Source organism: Mercenaria mercenaria, chromosome 12 (assembly GCF_021730395.1).
Source record: "Mercenaria mercenaria strain notata chromosome 12, MADL_Memer_1, whole genome shotgun sequence".
NCBI classification, from domain to species: Eukaryota; Metazoa; Mollusca; class Bivalvia; order Venerida; family Veneridae; genus Mercenaria; species Mercenaria mercenaria.
The window spans coordinates 28,962,662-28,977,940 of record NC_069372.1 but is presented as its reverse complement, the minus strand read 5'-3'; the positions used below and the strand labels follow the sequence as shown (position 1 = coordinate 28,977,940).

The window sequence follows — 15,279 nt, the reverse complement described above, 5'->3', positions numbered from 1 at the left end:
AAAAATGCTGAAAAAACACTTTATTTATAAACATCAAACCAATCCCATGAACAGGAAGTATCATAATAGTAAGAGTTCTAACACAGGTGTCAATTTTTTCAAATTCCCTAATTTCACACATCTGCAATGTTTTCTACTGGTACTTTCTTAACAGCTGTTGTAAGGTTATACAGATATTATTTGTGTATAATTCTTCTTTATATGTGTGTAAACATTTTACGAGATAAAATATTTTGATAGAAGTAAAAACAAATAAACATTACTGTTTTTAGTAAATTTTGTGTTTCTCTTGCTTTAACCTGTTACATTTGAAAAGGTATTCCAGACAGAAAAACAAGAGCTGTCGGAGGACAGCAACACTCGACTATTCAACAGCCTTGTCAATTGAATGAATATTTAAATCCAAAAAGGGTCATGATTTCAAAAAATTGCAAACCCGTACAATGCAAATCAGCTCATGACAATGGACAATTGTGGTAAGTTTAAATGCATTCCCAATAGTGGGTACTGAGATACCAGCTTACATACAAAAACTTAACCAAAAACTGCCAAGTCGAGAAAGGGGGATAATTCAGTAAAAATGCAAAGTAGAGTTATGGTACCTGTGCAATGCCTGTCAGATCATAATCAGTAAACAAGTGTGTGAAGTTTCCATCCATTCCAAACTGTGGGTACTAAGATACCAACTTACATACAAAACTATAACCGAAAATGTCTAAGTCGAAAAGGGGCATAATTTTGTAGAAAAGCAAAACAGAGTTATGGAACCTGTGCATGTCAGATTATCACAGTGAACAAGTGTGTGAAGTTTCAATCCATTCCCAATAGTGGGTACTGAGATACCAGCTTACTTGAAAAATTTAACCAAAACTGCCAAGTAGAAAAGGGGGCATAATTGTGTAAAAATGCAAAGTAGAGAAAAAATGTAGAGTTATGAAACCTGTATAATGCCTGTCAGATCATCAAGGTGAACAAGTGTGTGAAGTTTCAATACTTTCCCATTAGTGGATACTGAGATACCAGCTTACATATAAAACCTTAACCAAAACAAATATTTCCAAGTCGAAAAAGGGCCATAATTTTGTTAAAAAGCAAAATAAGAGTTATGAAAGCCAGTTTATCACAGATAATAAGTGTGTAGTTTCAATCCATTCCCACAAGTGGTTACTGAGATACCTGCTTACATACAAGAGGGTCATGATGACCCTGGATCGCTCACCTGAGTAATATGAGCTACATGTTTCAAATGTAAAACTGATGCTAAAATATTAAGAAAGTAGGTCAGTAGGTCACATTCATGGTCACTGAGTCAGTTTTAAGAACCGTGTGCAAAACTGTATATGTCATTCAAATTTCAAGACTGTATCTTAAGAAACAAGAAAGTAGGTCAGTAGGTCAAGGTCACAGTTAAATGACCCCTAAATACTTGGGTTCATCTGGTAATTATAATTAAACAGTCTAGGAAGTATGATCAGATAATTTTTGAAGTATTTTTTCCTATATAACTCATATAAAAACTAAGTGACCCTCAGGCGGGGCCTCTTTTCATCCCAGGGGCATAATTTGAATAATCTTGTTAGAGGACCTCAAGGCAATGCTACATACCAAATATCAAAGGCCTAGGTCTTATGGTTTCGGACAAGAAGATTTTTCCTATATAAAATCTATGTGAAACTTGGGGCCACTGGGGCGGGGCCTCTTTTCACCCCAGGGGCATAATTTATAAAGGATCATTAGATGATATCACATGCCAAATATTGAGACTCTATGCCTATCCAAGAAGATTTTCAAAGTTTTCCCTATGTAAGTATATGTAAACCATGTGACCCGCAAGACGGGGCCATATTTGATCCAAGGGGGATAATTTGAACAATCTTGGTAGAGGACCACTAGACGATGCTACATACCAAATATAAAAGCCCTTTGATCTGTGGTTCTGGACAAGAAGATTTTTAAAGCTTTTCGTTTCCGTTGCCATGGCAACCAGAGTTCTGCATGGAATTCAATTCTTTGAAAAATTTTGAAAGGAGGGCACCCAAGGATCATTCCTGTGAAGTTTAGTGTAATTCTGCCCATTGGTTTTCAAGAAGAAGATTTTTTTTTATAAAATGTTGACGGCCGGACGACGCATGATTGACGATGGACACTGAGCGGTCACAAAAGCTCATCAGGTGAGCTAACAAGAGCTGTCTGATGACAGCGCGCTCGACTATTCGAAGAATTGATTGAAGAATGGGGTCAAAATATTTCCACGGATATTCAGACAAAAGAAATAAATAGATAAGACAACAATGTTCCTGTATTACTTTGATTTTGATAAGTCTTGCACTAAATGGCAATATATGAGCCAATTTCAAAGTCTAAAAAGGGCCATAATTCAGTCAAAATAGTTATGTACTCTTGCCCACAGATGTAAATCATAATGATAAGCAAGTGTTCAAAGTTTAAAAGCGATATGTCAAATAGTTTTGACAAAAATGGACTTGTATGAAAACAGAGCCAATTTCAAAGTTCAAAAAGGGCCATAATTCAGCCAAAATAGATGACAGAGTTAATATGTTCTCTTTCCTACAGATAGAGACTATTATACTAAACAAGCGATAAAAGTTTCAAAGCCATATGTCAAACACTTTACAAAAAATATGAACTTGTACGAAAAACTTAACCAAGATTTCTAAGTCAAAAGGGGCCATAATTCAGCCAAAATCCTTGAGGGAGTTATGTACTCTTGCCTATAACTGGACATGGTGATGGTAAACAGGTGTTGAAAGTTTCAAAGCTTTATCTCAAAAGACTTTGTCAAAATATGAACTGGTACGAAAAACTTAACCATGATTTCTAAGTCAAAAAGGGCCATAATTCAGCCAAAACCCTTGATGGAGTTATGTGCTCTTGCCTATAACTGGACATGGTGATGGTAAACAAGTGTTGAAAGTTTCAAAGCTTTATCTCAAAGACTTTGTCTAAATATGAACTGGTACGAAAAACTTAACCAAGATTTCTAAGTCGAAAGGGGCCATAATTCAGCCAAAATCCCTGATGGAGTTATGTACTCTTGCCTATAACTGGCCATGATGATGGTTAACAAGTGTTGAAAGTTTCAAAGCTTTATCTCAAAAGACTTTGTCAAAATGTGGACTGATACGAAAAACTTAACCAAGGTGTGACGCCAATGCCGACGCCGACGCCGTGGTGAGTAGGATAGCTCTACTTATTCTTCGAATAGTCAAGCTAAAAACTGAAGGGTTATATCAGAGGAGGACAGAAGCAAAATTTAATGGGAGGTTGGGTGGGTGTGGGTGAAAGGAAGCTGGGTGTGTTTGTTTGTGCATGTGATGGTGACAGGACACTGAAGGGTAAGAAACAAAATGATTTTTATGGGGGGTGGGGGGTGCAATGTAGATTACTGCAGTGACAGAATACAAACGGGCAAGAAACTAAATGAAACATGGGGACCATGATGGTCCTGAATTGCTCACCTGTCCCCACATGACCCAGTTTTGAACTGAGTATGATGTCGTTTTTTCTATTATTTGACATAGTGACCTAGTTTTTAAGCTCATGTAACCCAGTTTTGAACTTGACCTAGATATCATCAAGATAAAAATTCTGACCAATTTTCATGACGATCCATTGAAAAATATGGCCTTTAGAGAGGTCACAAGGTTTTTCTATCATTTGACCTAATGACCTAGTTTTTGACCACACGTGACCCAGTTCTGAACCTGACCTAGATATCATCAAGGTGAACATTTTCGCCAATTTTCATGAAGATCTCATGAAAAATATGGCCTCTAGAGAGGTCACAAGGTTTTTCTATTTTTATACCTACTGACTTAAGTTTTTGACCACACGTGACCCATGTTAAATTTTAACTAGATATCATCAAGGTGATCATTCTGACTAACTTTTATGAAGATCCATTGAAATGTATGGCCTCTAGAGAGGTCACTACGTTTTTCTATTTTTAGACCTACTGACCTAGTTTTGGACCGCACGTGACCCAGTTTAGAACTTGACCTAGATATCATCAAGATGAACATTCAGACCAATTTTCATAAAGATCCCATGAAAAATGTGACCTCTAGAGTGGTCACAAGCAAAAGTTTACAGACGCACGGATGCTGTTTATGGGTAGGAGTGGGGTGTTATGTAGATTCTTGCAGTTTGCACATCTCATCACCACCTGTCTATATTCCAAGTTTCAAGTTATGCTCTGGACACAAAAAATGATGGGGGGCAGATTTGATCCTTGCTGTGACCTTGACTTCTGACCTACCATCCTGGTTCATGCACTCTGTACATTGTCTCATCACCACCTATCTATATTCCAAGTTTGAAATCAATACCTTGAATCAGGGTTCCCACACTTTTTCGTCTATGAAATTTAAGGACTTTTCCAGGACCTTGTTGCGATTTTCAAGGACCTCTGTACGACGATCGGGTTGTACGTTCCCGTCAATTTTTCTAGATTCAGTGTAAAAATATAAGAACAAGAGGGCCATGATGGCCCGATATTGCTTAAAAATTTCTACTTAATAAATACAGGCTCTGCAAATTCTTTTTTTTTTTTTTTTTGTCTTTTTTTTTTTTATTTTGTTTCCTTACTGTCCTCAAGTTTTGTTTCTCAAGGAAACTATGAATCATTTACTTGTCTAGCATGTTGTGAAGAATTAATCAACTCCTTCATAATAACTACACCTCTGGTGCCACCTACATTATTTATATAATCTTTGATACACTTCTAGCAATTAAATTATTTTCAGTCAAGTTGTTGTTTGATCACTGAATTCAAGCGTGTCACTAATCACAATTTTCACAATTGTTCTCGAAAAATAATCGAATTTCACAGGGCTTCTTAAAAATCGACACAAAAATGACCAAAAGCCTAAAATTACTGTTTAAAAATTCAAGCATAGCTACCTATATAGGCCCATCAACCACAAAAACATCGGTATTTTCGAAAAAGGAAATTGAAAGACATCCATGTCCGCCATTTTGAATCATGAATTACTTCCCTTAGCAAAATTGGATAATTCCCGGTATTTTCCCGTACCTTTAACATTTTCTCGCCAAATTCCTGGTATTTTCACGGCCGGGAGTCAATTTTTGAAATTCACGGACTTTTCCTGTTTTCCCGGTAGCGTGGGAACCCTGTTGAATGGTTATTAAGTAATGTTCTGGACACTAAATACAACGGAAAAAATTTGAACTTTGAGCTAAATTTGTGGCCTTTTACTTAAGGAGGTAGGTTACCTTGTTACAAGGGTAAATTCAAGTTAGTTTAACCGCAGCATTTGTTTGTATTTCATGTAATATGAAGTTTTACCTGCTACAATCTCAATTTCGTTTGTCTCTGTCCCTTCAAGTTCAATTTTTATCCAGGTTTGAAGAACATGACCTTCTAAAGGTATTTCATATTGAAAGAAGAAGGAAAATACGAATATTTAACACTTTTCAATGTATTATAGTTTCATTGATATCCGTAGAAGTCTGCATAATTGATAATTTTACTAGTATGCACGTTAGCTTTCTAATATAAGCTTTAAATGTATATGTCGCGGGGCTCGTGTTTCCATGGTAACGCATTTTCTTTCATTTTTAAACAACTATGTATAAAAATAGGGTTTTTCGACGGCTTAAGTGGCATTTTGTTAATGACCAACATGGAATATTTGGGAAATATTATAAGCAAAATACCAAGCACTTTTCGTGGTACCCTATTTTTCTTAAAGTTTACAGTAACCATGGCAACAGAGATGTTTAAAATAGCTTAAATCTTGCTTTATGTCATAATTTCTTATAAAAAGTATTGAATAAGATTATCCTTCTAGTTAGTGTAGCTTTAAAACATATTATTTCTAACGTAAGATATATTTTCTTGTTATTCGCATTGATTCAAACAAATTTCACAACTTAGAATACATACGGCAGTACCCCTCATCTGGCATTTTTCATGGAAAAATCGTTCAGCATGCTGCTATTATTCTCATGGATATTGTTGAAATGAAAATAAAAAGCCGAAGCTGTGTTTCTTAAATAGACCAGTGAAATTTGAACAATTTTAGATCTTAGTTTTAGTATATAAGTAACAAATTATCAACGGAACCTGAAAAATAGGTATTACAAATCAAACTGCTAGATTTTTTATTTGAAAATGGCCGTTACAAGTAACCTTTCATCCAACTATATTCCAAATAATATTGTTTACCATCATCCATTATCTTACAATCCGCATAACGTTTCAATATAACTACATAAAAGAAACAAAATATTGATGATTATTCAGAGAAAAAGATTCATAACAAATATTTCGGCAAATATTTGTTATTTGAAGATAGTTAAGATAAAGAAAATGCACAGAATTACGTACTTTCAAGATAAAGCTATTAATTTTGCGCGGTAACTGACACGTAACGTCATGACGTCATGACGTCATTTGAAGGCAACATTGTTTTGAAGCGTTTCTGCGGCCATTGATGCATTATTTCTGCATTATTAAACCATAAAGTATCAGATCGGAGGCAGGTTCATGATTTGTTTTCTGGAGAATGAATATACAAACACATTCAGCTTGTCGTAAACGTCGTCATAAATCGTCACGTTAGCTTCCGGTTGGACATGCGCACATACAAATATTAAGGTAACCTACCTCCTTAAATCTTAAGACCAGGTTTATGTGCACATCATCTCATCGCCATCTACCTAAAAGCCAAATTTGAAATCAACACCTCGCATGGTAATTTAGTTATGCCCCAGATACGAAATATGACGGCCAATTTTGACCTTTTAGCTCAACTTGCGACCTTAACCTTTTGACCTACAGAGCCGGTTCAAGCGCTCTGCACATCCTCTCATTGCCATCTACCTACATGTATATCCAAAGGTCACAGTCAATAGCTTTAATGGTTATTAAGTTATGACCAGACACAAATTATGACGGACAGACAGACAGACAGAAAGATGCACGCACCATCACATAATACTTCAAATTTTTCCGAAACGGGTTGAACTCATCTGAATGAAGTTAATGCCTCAACTTTGTGCTCGGATAAGCAAGCTAGAAATGAAGGAGACAGCATCATTCTTTCAGGAAATGAAAACAAGTGCCAATATAGATATTTTAGTCTGTATAAATGTTGGACTTCATGGTATTGTTTTAAATTTTTTGATAATTGTTTTATATGCGATATATATATAAGGAAAAGTGAACATGCCCTCTGACGGTCATGTTTTTTGATGTATCAAAATAATTCAGTCTTGGTTAGGTAGAGGGTCAAACAAGGACCATTTGTGTGAAATCATTTTAAAATCGAGCCAGCAGATTCACACAAGAAGATTTTTAAAGTTTCCACTTTAAACGTATCGGGAAAGTGACCACGCCCTCTGGCGGCTATGTTTTTTAAATGAATCGGAATAATATTATTAATCTTGATAGAGAGTCACACAAGGAAAATTTGTGTAAAATTATTTTAAGTGACCTAGTTTTTGAGCTCATGTGACCCAGTTTTGAACTTGACCTAGATATTATCAAGATAAAAATTCTGACCAATTTTCATGAAGATCCATTGAAAAATATGGTCTCTAGAGAGGTCACAAGGCTTTTCTATTATTTGACCTATTGACCTAGTTTTCGAAGGTACGTGACCCTGTTTTGAACTTTACCTAGATATCATCAAGGTGAACATTCTCACTAATTTTCATGAAGATCTCATGAAAATATGGCCTCTACAGAGGTCACAAGGTTTTTCTATTTTTATACCTACTGGCCTAGTTTTTGATTGCACGTGACCCAGTTTCAGAACTGACCTAGATATCATCAAGGCGAACATTCAGATCAATTTTCATGAAGATCCATTGAAAAATATGGCCTCTAGAGAGGTCAAAAGATTTTAATAATTTTAGACCTACTGACCTAGTTTTTTACCTGCAGTTGACCCAGTTTCAAAATTGACCTAGATATCATCATGATGAACATTCAGACCAACTTTCATACAGATCCCATGAAAAGTATGGCCTCTGGAGAGGTCATAAGGTTTTTTTATTATTTGACCTACTGACCTAGTTTTTTAAGGCATGTGACCCAGTTTCAAACTTGACCTAGATATCATCAAGGTGAACATTCTGACCAATTTTTATGGAGATCCATTCACAAGTATGGCCTCTAGAGAGGTCACAAGGTTTTTCTATTTTTAGACCTACTAACCTAGTTTTTGACCGCACATGACCCTGTTTCAAACTTGATCTAGATATCATCAAGATGAACATTCAGACCAATTTTCATACAGATCCCATGAAAAATATGGCCTTTAGAGAGGTCACAATGTTTTTCTATTATTTGACCTACTGACCTAGTTTTTGATGGCAAGTGACCCAGTTTCGAACTTGACCTAGATATCATCAAGATAAACATTCAGACCAACTTTCATACAGATCCAATGAAAAATATGGCCTCTAGAGAGGTCACAAGGTTTTTCTATTATTTGACCTATTGACCTAGATTTGACGGCACGTGACCCACTTTCGAAATTGACCTAGCTATCATCAAGGTGAACATTCTGACAAATTTTCATGAAGATCTCATGAAATATATGGCCTCTAGAGAGGTCACAATTTTTTTCTATTTTTAGACCTACTGACCTAGTTTTGACCGCACGTGACCCAGTTTCGAACTTTACCTAGATATCATCAAGATGAACATTTAGACCAACTTTCATACAGATCCCATGAAAAATATGGCCTTTAGAGAGGTCACAAGGTTTTTCTATTATTTGACCTACTGACCTAGTTTTTGATGGCACATGACCCAGTTTCGAACTTGACCTAGATATCATTAAGGTGAATGTTCTGACCAATTTTCATGAAGATCTTGTGAAATATATGGCCTCTAGAGAGGTCACAAGGTTTTTCTATTTTTAGACCTACTGACACAGTTTTTGAAGGCACGTGACCCAGTTTCGAACTTGACCTAGATATCATCAAGGTGAACATTCTGATGAATTTCCATGAAGATCTTGTGAAATATATGGCCTCTAGAGAGGTCACAAGGTTTTTCTATTTTTAGACCTACTGACCTAGTTTTTGATGGCACGTGACCCAGTTTCGAACTTGACCTAGATACCATCAAGGTGAACATTCTGACCAATTTTCATGAAGATCTTGTGAAATATATGGCCTCTAAAGAGGTCACAAGATTTTTCTATTTTTAGACCTACTGACCTAGTTTTTGACGGCACGTGACCCAGTTTCGAACTTGACCTAGATATCATCAAGATGAACATTCTGACCAACTTTCATAAAGATCCCATGAAAAATGTGACCTCTAGAGTGATCACAAGCAAAGGTTTAAGGACGCACGCACGGACGGACGGACGACTGACACTGCACGATCACAAAAGCTCACCTTGTCACTTTGTGACAGGTGAGCTAAAAACAGAAATGTCAAGCACAGTGGCCAGATGGACGGACCAATGTATGGGCATGTGTAACTCCAATATAGCCCCAATATGTATTGTTTCTGGGAGTATGAAAATTAAAGTAAAACAAGAGCTCGTAGAACACGAAATGCCCCCCTTGATGCATTCAGTAATTGCACAAGGAACAGAAATTATTTGGTCACTGTACACAAAAGTTCTACTATTCTGGGTCAATGTGACCTTGACCTTTGACCTACTGACCTCAAAATCAATAGGGGTCATCTGCTGATAATGATCAACCTCCCTATCAACTTTCTTGATCCTAGACCCAAGCATTCTCAAGTTATCGTCCAGAAACGGTTTAACTGTTCAGGGTCACTATGACCTTGACTTTTGACCTACTGACCTCAAAATCAATAGGAGTCATCTGCTGGTCCTCCCTATCAAGTTTTGTGATCCTAGGCCCAAACATTCTCCAGTTATTGTCTGGAAACGGTTTAACTGTTCCGGGTCACTTTGACCTTGACCTTTGACCTACTGACCTCAAAATCAATAGGGGTCATCTGCTAGTCATGACCAACCTCCCTATCAACTTTCATGATCCTAGACCCAAGCATTCTTGAGTTATCATCCGGAAATCGTTTAACTGTTCCGGGTCGCTGTGACCTTGACCTTTGACCTACTGACCTCAAAATCAATAGGGGTCATCTGCTGGTCATGATCAACCTCCCTATTAAATTTCATGATCCTAGGCACAAGCATTCTTGAGTTATCATCCGGAAACTGTTTAACTGTTCCTGATCACTTTGACCTTGACCTTTGACCTAATGGCCTCAAAATCAATAGGGGTCATCTGCTGGTAATGACCAACCTCCCTATCAACTTTCATGATTCTAGGCCCAGGCACTCTTGAGTTATCATCCGGAAACCGTTTAACTGTTCAGGTCACTGTGATCTTGACCTTTGACCGACTGACCTCAAAATCATTTGGGGTCATCTGCTGGTCATGACCAACCTACGTATCAACTTTCATGATCCTAGGCTCGAGCGTTCTTGAGTTATCATCCGAAAACCAATTTGTTTACATACCGACCAACCTACATCTGCAAAACAATATACCCCTCCTTCTTCGAATAATAACTGACAAGCACTTGCTGATGAACCTATCTAGCTGATATGGTCATTATAAAAATTTACCTTTAATTGAACTGTCTGATATGTTTACAAGGTCATATTTACATGCTTCAAAAGGTTTCATCATATTATTTACTTTCCCATTCGGTCCAACATACTTCATTCCTGAAAAAAAAAAAAAATCACTGTTTAACATTCAAAGTTCAAGGCCCTAGACTGCTCACCTAAATTACTTGGCTTGCAATAACAGCTTTGGTAGACGGTTATGCAAGGCAAATGTCTGTGAAATTATACTGAACAAGAGTGCCAGAATGTCACAATATACGCCCCGGTCACAGCAGATTTCTTTACACTAGCACCTGTATTTGCAAACTTTTTTAATGGAATTTTAATTTTGTGGTTTATTGTAATTCTTTTGCTTTTTTAAGTCCACAAAAAAACTCCTCACCAGGTAGAGATACCTTAAAATACACCTAAAAGTTGAAAGTAACATTTATGTTGTACCACAGAAAAGTGGTCTTGGTTTTCCCTAGTCAATTATAAAAAAGTTACAATATAAGTTATTTATAATTACAACTAAGAGTAGTTAATCTTTAAAACAAGAGGGCCATGATGGCCCTATATCGCTCACCTGAGTACCATTGCCATTGATAAGATCAAGTTTTGGCATAGATCACATAGGCATACACATTAAATATCATCAGGATAAATATTTACATAATATTTAAAGGAGGTAATTTGTCATACATTCACTCAAAAGTTTTCTACCCTGATTGTCCCAGTCCATCTGATGGCATAAATGAAATTTCAGATCAGTATCTTCATTGGTTACTGAGATATATCCATTTTTAATTTGAAACAAAGGGAGGTAATTTGACATAAAATCAGTCCATAGTTATCTAACCAGACTGTCTCTGTCCAACTAATGACAACAATAAAATTTCAAATGAGTCCTGTAAGCACTTACTTACATTATAAATCCATTTTTATTAAAATCATGGGAGGTAATCATATATTAGTATATGCATGTAGAAGATACAGAGTACAAGCCTTTACAACAATATACTAGAAAAGTATTCATATTGATAAACGTTCAATCAAGAGTTATCTAACATGACTACTTCTTACCATGGAAGATGTACATATCATTACAAACCAATCTCATTAGAAGTTGCTAAGGTATATTCATTTATATAAACAAGAGGACCATGATGGTCCTGAATCGCTCACCTGTCCCCACGTGACCCAGTTTTGAACTGAGTATGATGTCGTTTTTTCTATTATTTGACAAAGTGACCTAGTTTTTGAGCTCATGTGACCCAGTTTTGAACTTGACCTAGATATCATCAAGATGAACACTCTCACCAATTTTCATGAAGATCTCATGAAAAATATGGCCTCTAGGGAGGTCACAAGATTTTTCTATTATTTGACCTAATGACCTAGTTTTTGACCGCATGTGACCCAGTTTCAAACTTTACCTAGATATCATCAAGATGAACATTCTGACCAACTTTCATAAAGATCCCATGAAAAATGTGACCTCTAGAGTGGTCACATGCAAAAGTTTACGGACACACGCACGGCACGGACGACGGACACCGCGCGATCACAAAAGCTCACCTTGTCACTTTGTGACAGGTGAGCTAAAAAAAACATTGGATATAATGACAATATAGATGTCCGGCACAAGTACAATGTAGTTCCAGATAGTCGATATCGTTACGTCGAACTTCGGATACGTCGATGCAATTTTTACTGTCCCTTGAATATCGAGGTAACGGTATTCGACTGTATTTTTCAGAGGCTTTTAAAGATATGTTGTACTGCAAGAATTGAGGTCTTACCAATGAAAAGTTTGGCATCTACTTTAGGGTATCTCTCAATGAGTTTCTGGACTATCATAATGGCAGGATCTTGTTCATCGTGTACCGAAAATAACAGCTCAAACTGAAATATAATAACAGCTTAAATTGAAATATAGTAACAGCTCAAACTGAAATATAACAGAAGAAAAATGAAATTTATTCAAGAACAAAATGTAGCATTTCAATTATCACATGATTAGTATAGTAATCATTCTCCATCATGCTTTATCTACTGCATATTCATTAATATTTTGTTAGGTTATAAATATATAGAATTATGACTTGTGTATCATATTATGTAATTATCTGTTACTTTTGTGGCTTAATCACAAACAAAAGCTGTCTGATGACAGCGCGCTCGACTATTCGAAGAATTGATTGAAGAATGGAGTCAAAATATTTCTACGGATATTCAGACAAAAGAAATAAATAGATTAGACAAACAATGTTCCTGTATTACTTTGATTTCGATAAGTCTTGCACTAAATGGCAATATATGAGGCAATTTCAAAGTCCAAAAAGGGCCATAATTCAGTCAAAATAGTTATGTACTCTTGCCTACAGATGGAAATCATAATGATAAACAAAAGCCATATGTCAAATAGTTTTGACAAAACATGGACTTGTATGAAAACAGAACCAATTTCAAAGTCCAAAAAGGGCCATAAATCAGCCAAAATAGATGACAGAGTTATTTTCTCTTTCCTACAGATAGAGACTATTATACTAAACAAGTGATAAAAGTTTCAAAGCCATATGTCAAACACTTTACAAAAAATATAAACTGGTACGAAAAACTTAACCAAGATTTCTAAGTCAAAAGGGGCCATAATTCAGCCAAAATCCTTGATGGAGTTATGTACTCTTGCCTATAACTGGACATGGTGATGGTAAACAGGTGTTGAAAGTTTCAAAGCTTTATCTTAAAAGACTTTGTCAAAATATGAACTGGTACGAAAAACTTAACCATGATTTCTAAGTCAAAAGGGGCCATGATTCAGCAAAAATCCTTGATGGAGTTATGTGCTCTTGCCTATAACTGGCAATGATGATGGTAAACAAGTGTTGAAAGTTTCAAAGCTTTATCTTAAAAGACTTTGTCAAAATATGAACTGATACGAAAAACTTAACCATGATTTCTAAGTCAAAAGGGGCCATAATTCAGCCAAAATCCTTGATGGAGTTATGTGCTCTTGCCTATAACTGGCCATGATGATGGTAAACAAGTGTTGAAAGTTTCAAAGCTTTATCTTAAAAGACTTTGTCAAAATATGAACTGGTACGAAAAACTTAACCATGATTTCTAAGTCAAAAGGGGCCATAATTCAGCCAAAATCCTTGACGGAGTTATGTGCTCTTGCATATAACTGGCCATGATGATGGTAAACAAGTGTTGAAAGTTTCAAAGCTTTATCTCAAAAGACTTTGTCAAAATATGGACTGGTACGAAAAACTTAACCAAGGTGTGACGCCGACGCCGACGCCGTGGTGAGTAGGATAGCTTTACTTATTCTTCGAATAGTCAGCTAAAAATGTTCCTGAAAGTCTGTAAATGGGTCAGTCAACCAAGAGACATGCTATCTAGCTTGACTTCCCACATGCCATAAATAGATTTCTGGAACCTATGTTCTATTTCTGGGACCTATGTTCTATCAGTAATTTGCTTAAAAAAAAGATTTCTTAACAATTTGTGTAATTTTGCTGCCTGGAGGCAGTCAATGAGACATAAATGTTCAAGGACTTTCACTGGAAAACCTCAAGGGGACCTTTATGTCACTGACTTCATAAATGAACAAAGACCTGATTTGTTAGTGACCAGTTGTTTTAATTATGAACTAGAGCTATCACTAAAGGTGATGAATGTACCCCCCCCCCCCCTCCCCCCCCCCAATGCACTGACACAGTACATTGCAATTTGACGCACACAAGATTGCATAATTATGTGGCCTGTATGTATATATAGACTGTATGTATACAGTATAGTAACAAAAAACAAAGTCCAATAACTATGCAGAATATCTATCTAAAAGAATGTAACATGCACCATGCACAAAAAGGGTTGGTACTGATCACTTGTGTGAAGTTTCATTAAATTGTGTGCAAGGGTTTGGTAGATTAGGCACGCACAAGATTGCATATGCAGACTGTATGTACATAGTATGTTAACAAGAAACAAAGTGCCATAACTCTGCAATTTTTGTCGCTGAAAGAACCTAACATGCCCCATGCACAACTACTCTTGTTACTGATCACTTGTGTGAAGTTCATTAAATTGTGTCAAGGGAATGAGGAGAGATGGTGCGCACAAGATTGTGTCTATGTGTATAGTATAGTAACAAAAAAACAAAGTCCCATAACTCTGCAAATTTTTTTTCTGAAAGAACCTAACATGCCCCATGCACAACTACTCTTGTTACTGATCACTTGTGTGAAGTTTCATTAAATTGTGTCAAGGGGATGAGGAGAGATGGTGCGCACAAGATTGTGTCTATGTATATAGTATAGTAACAAAAAAACAAAGTCCCATAACTCTGCCAATTTTTTTTCTGAAAGAACCTAACATGCCCCATGCACAACTACTCTTGTTACTGATCACTTGTGTGAAGTTTCATTAAATTGTGTCAAGGGGATGAGGAGAGATGGTGCGCACAAGATTGTGTCTATGTATATAGTATAGTAACAAAAAAACAAAGTCCCATAACTCTGCCAATTTTTTTTCTGAAAGAACCTAACATGCCCCATGCACAACTACTGTTGGTACTGATCACTTGTGTGAAGTTTCATTAAATTGTGTCAAGGGGATGAGGAGAGATGGTGCGCACAAGATTGTGTCTATGTATATAGTATAGTAACAAAAAAAC

At 36.3% G+C, this 15,279-nt stretch overlaps 1 protein-coding gene across 1 annotated transcript in view; it reads right to left on the bottom strand.

Moving 5' to 3' along the window:
* LOC123533580 (ceramide glucosyltransferase-B-like) overlaps window positions 1-15,279 on the bottom strand; it is a 59,099-nt gene that overhangs the window by 11,621 nt on the left and 32,199 nt on the right. Inside the window, exons 3-4 of the mRNA XM_045315281.2 lie at window positions 12,398-12,500; window positions 10,614-10,715 (exon numbers count right to left, since the gene is read on the bottom strand). Of these exons, the coding sequence (XP_045171216.1) occupies window positions 10,614-10,715; window positions 12,398-12,500 (205 nt within the window). The remainder of the gene's footprint in view (window positions 1-10,613; window positions 10,716-12,397; window positions 12,501-15,279) is intronic.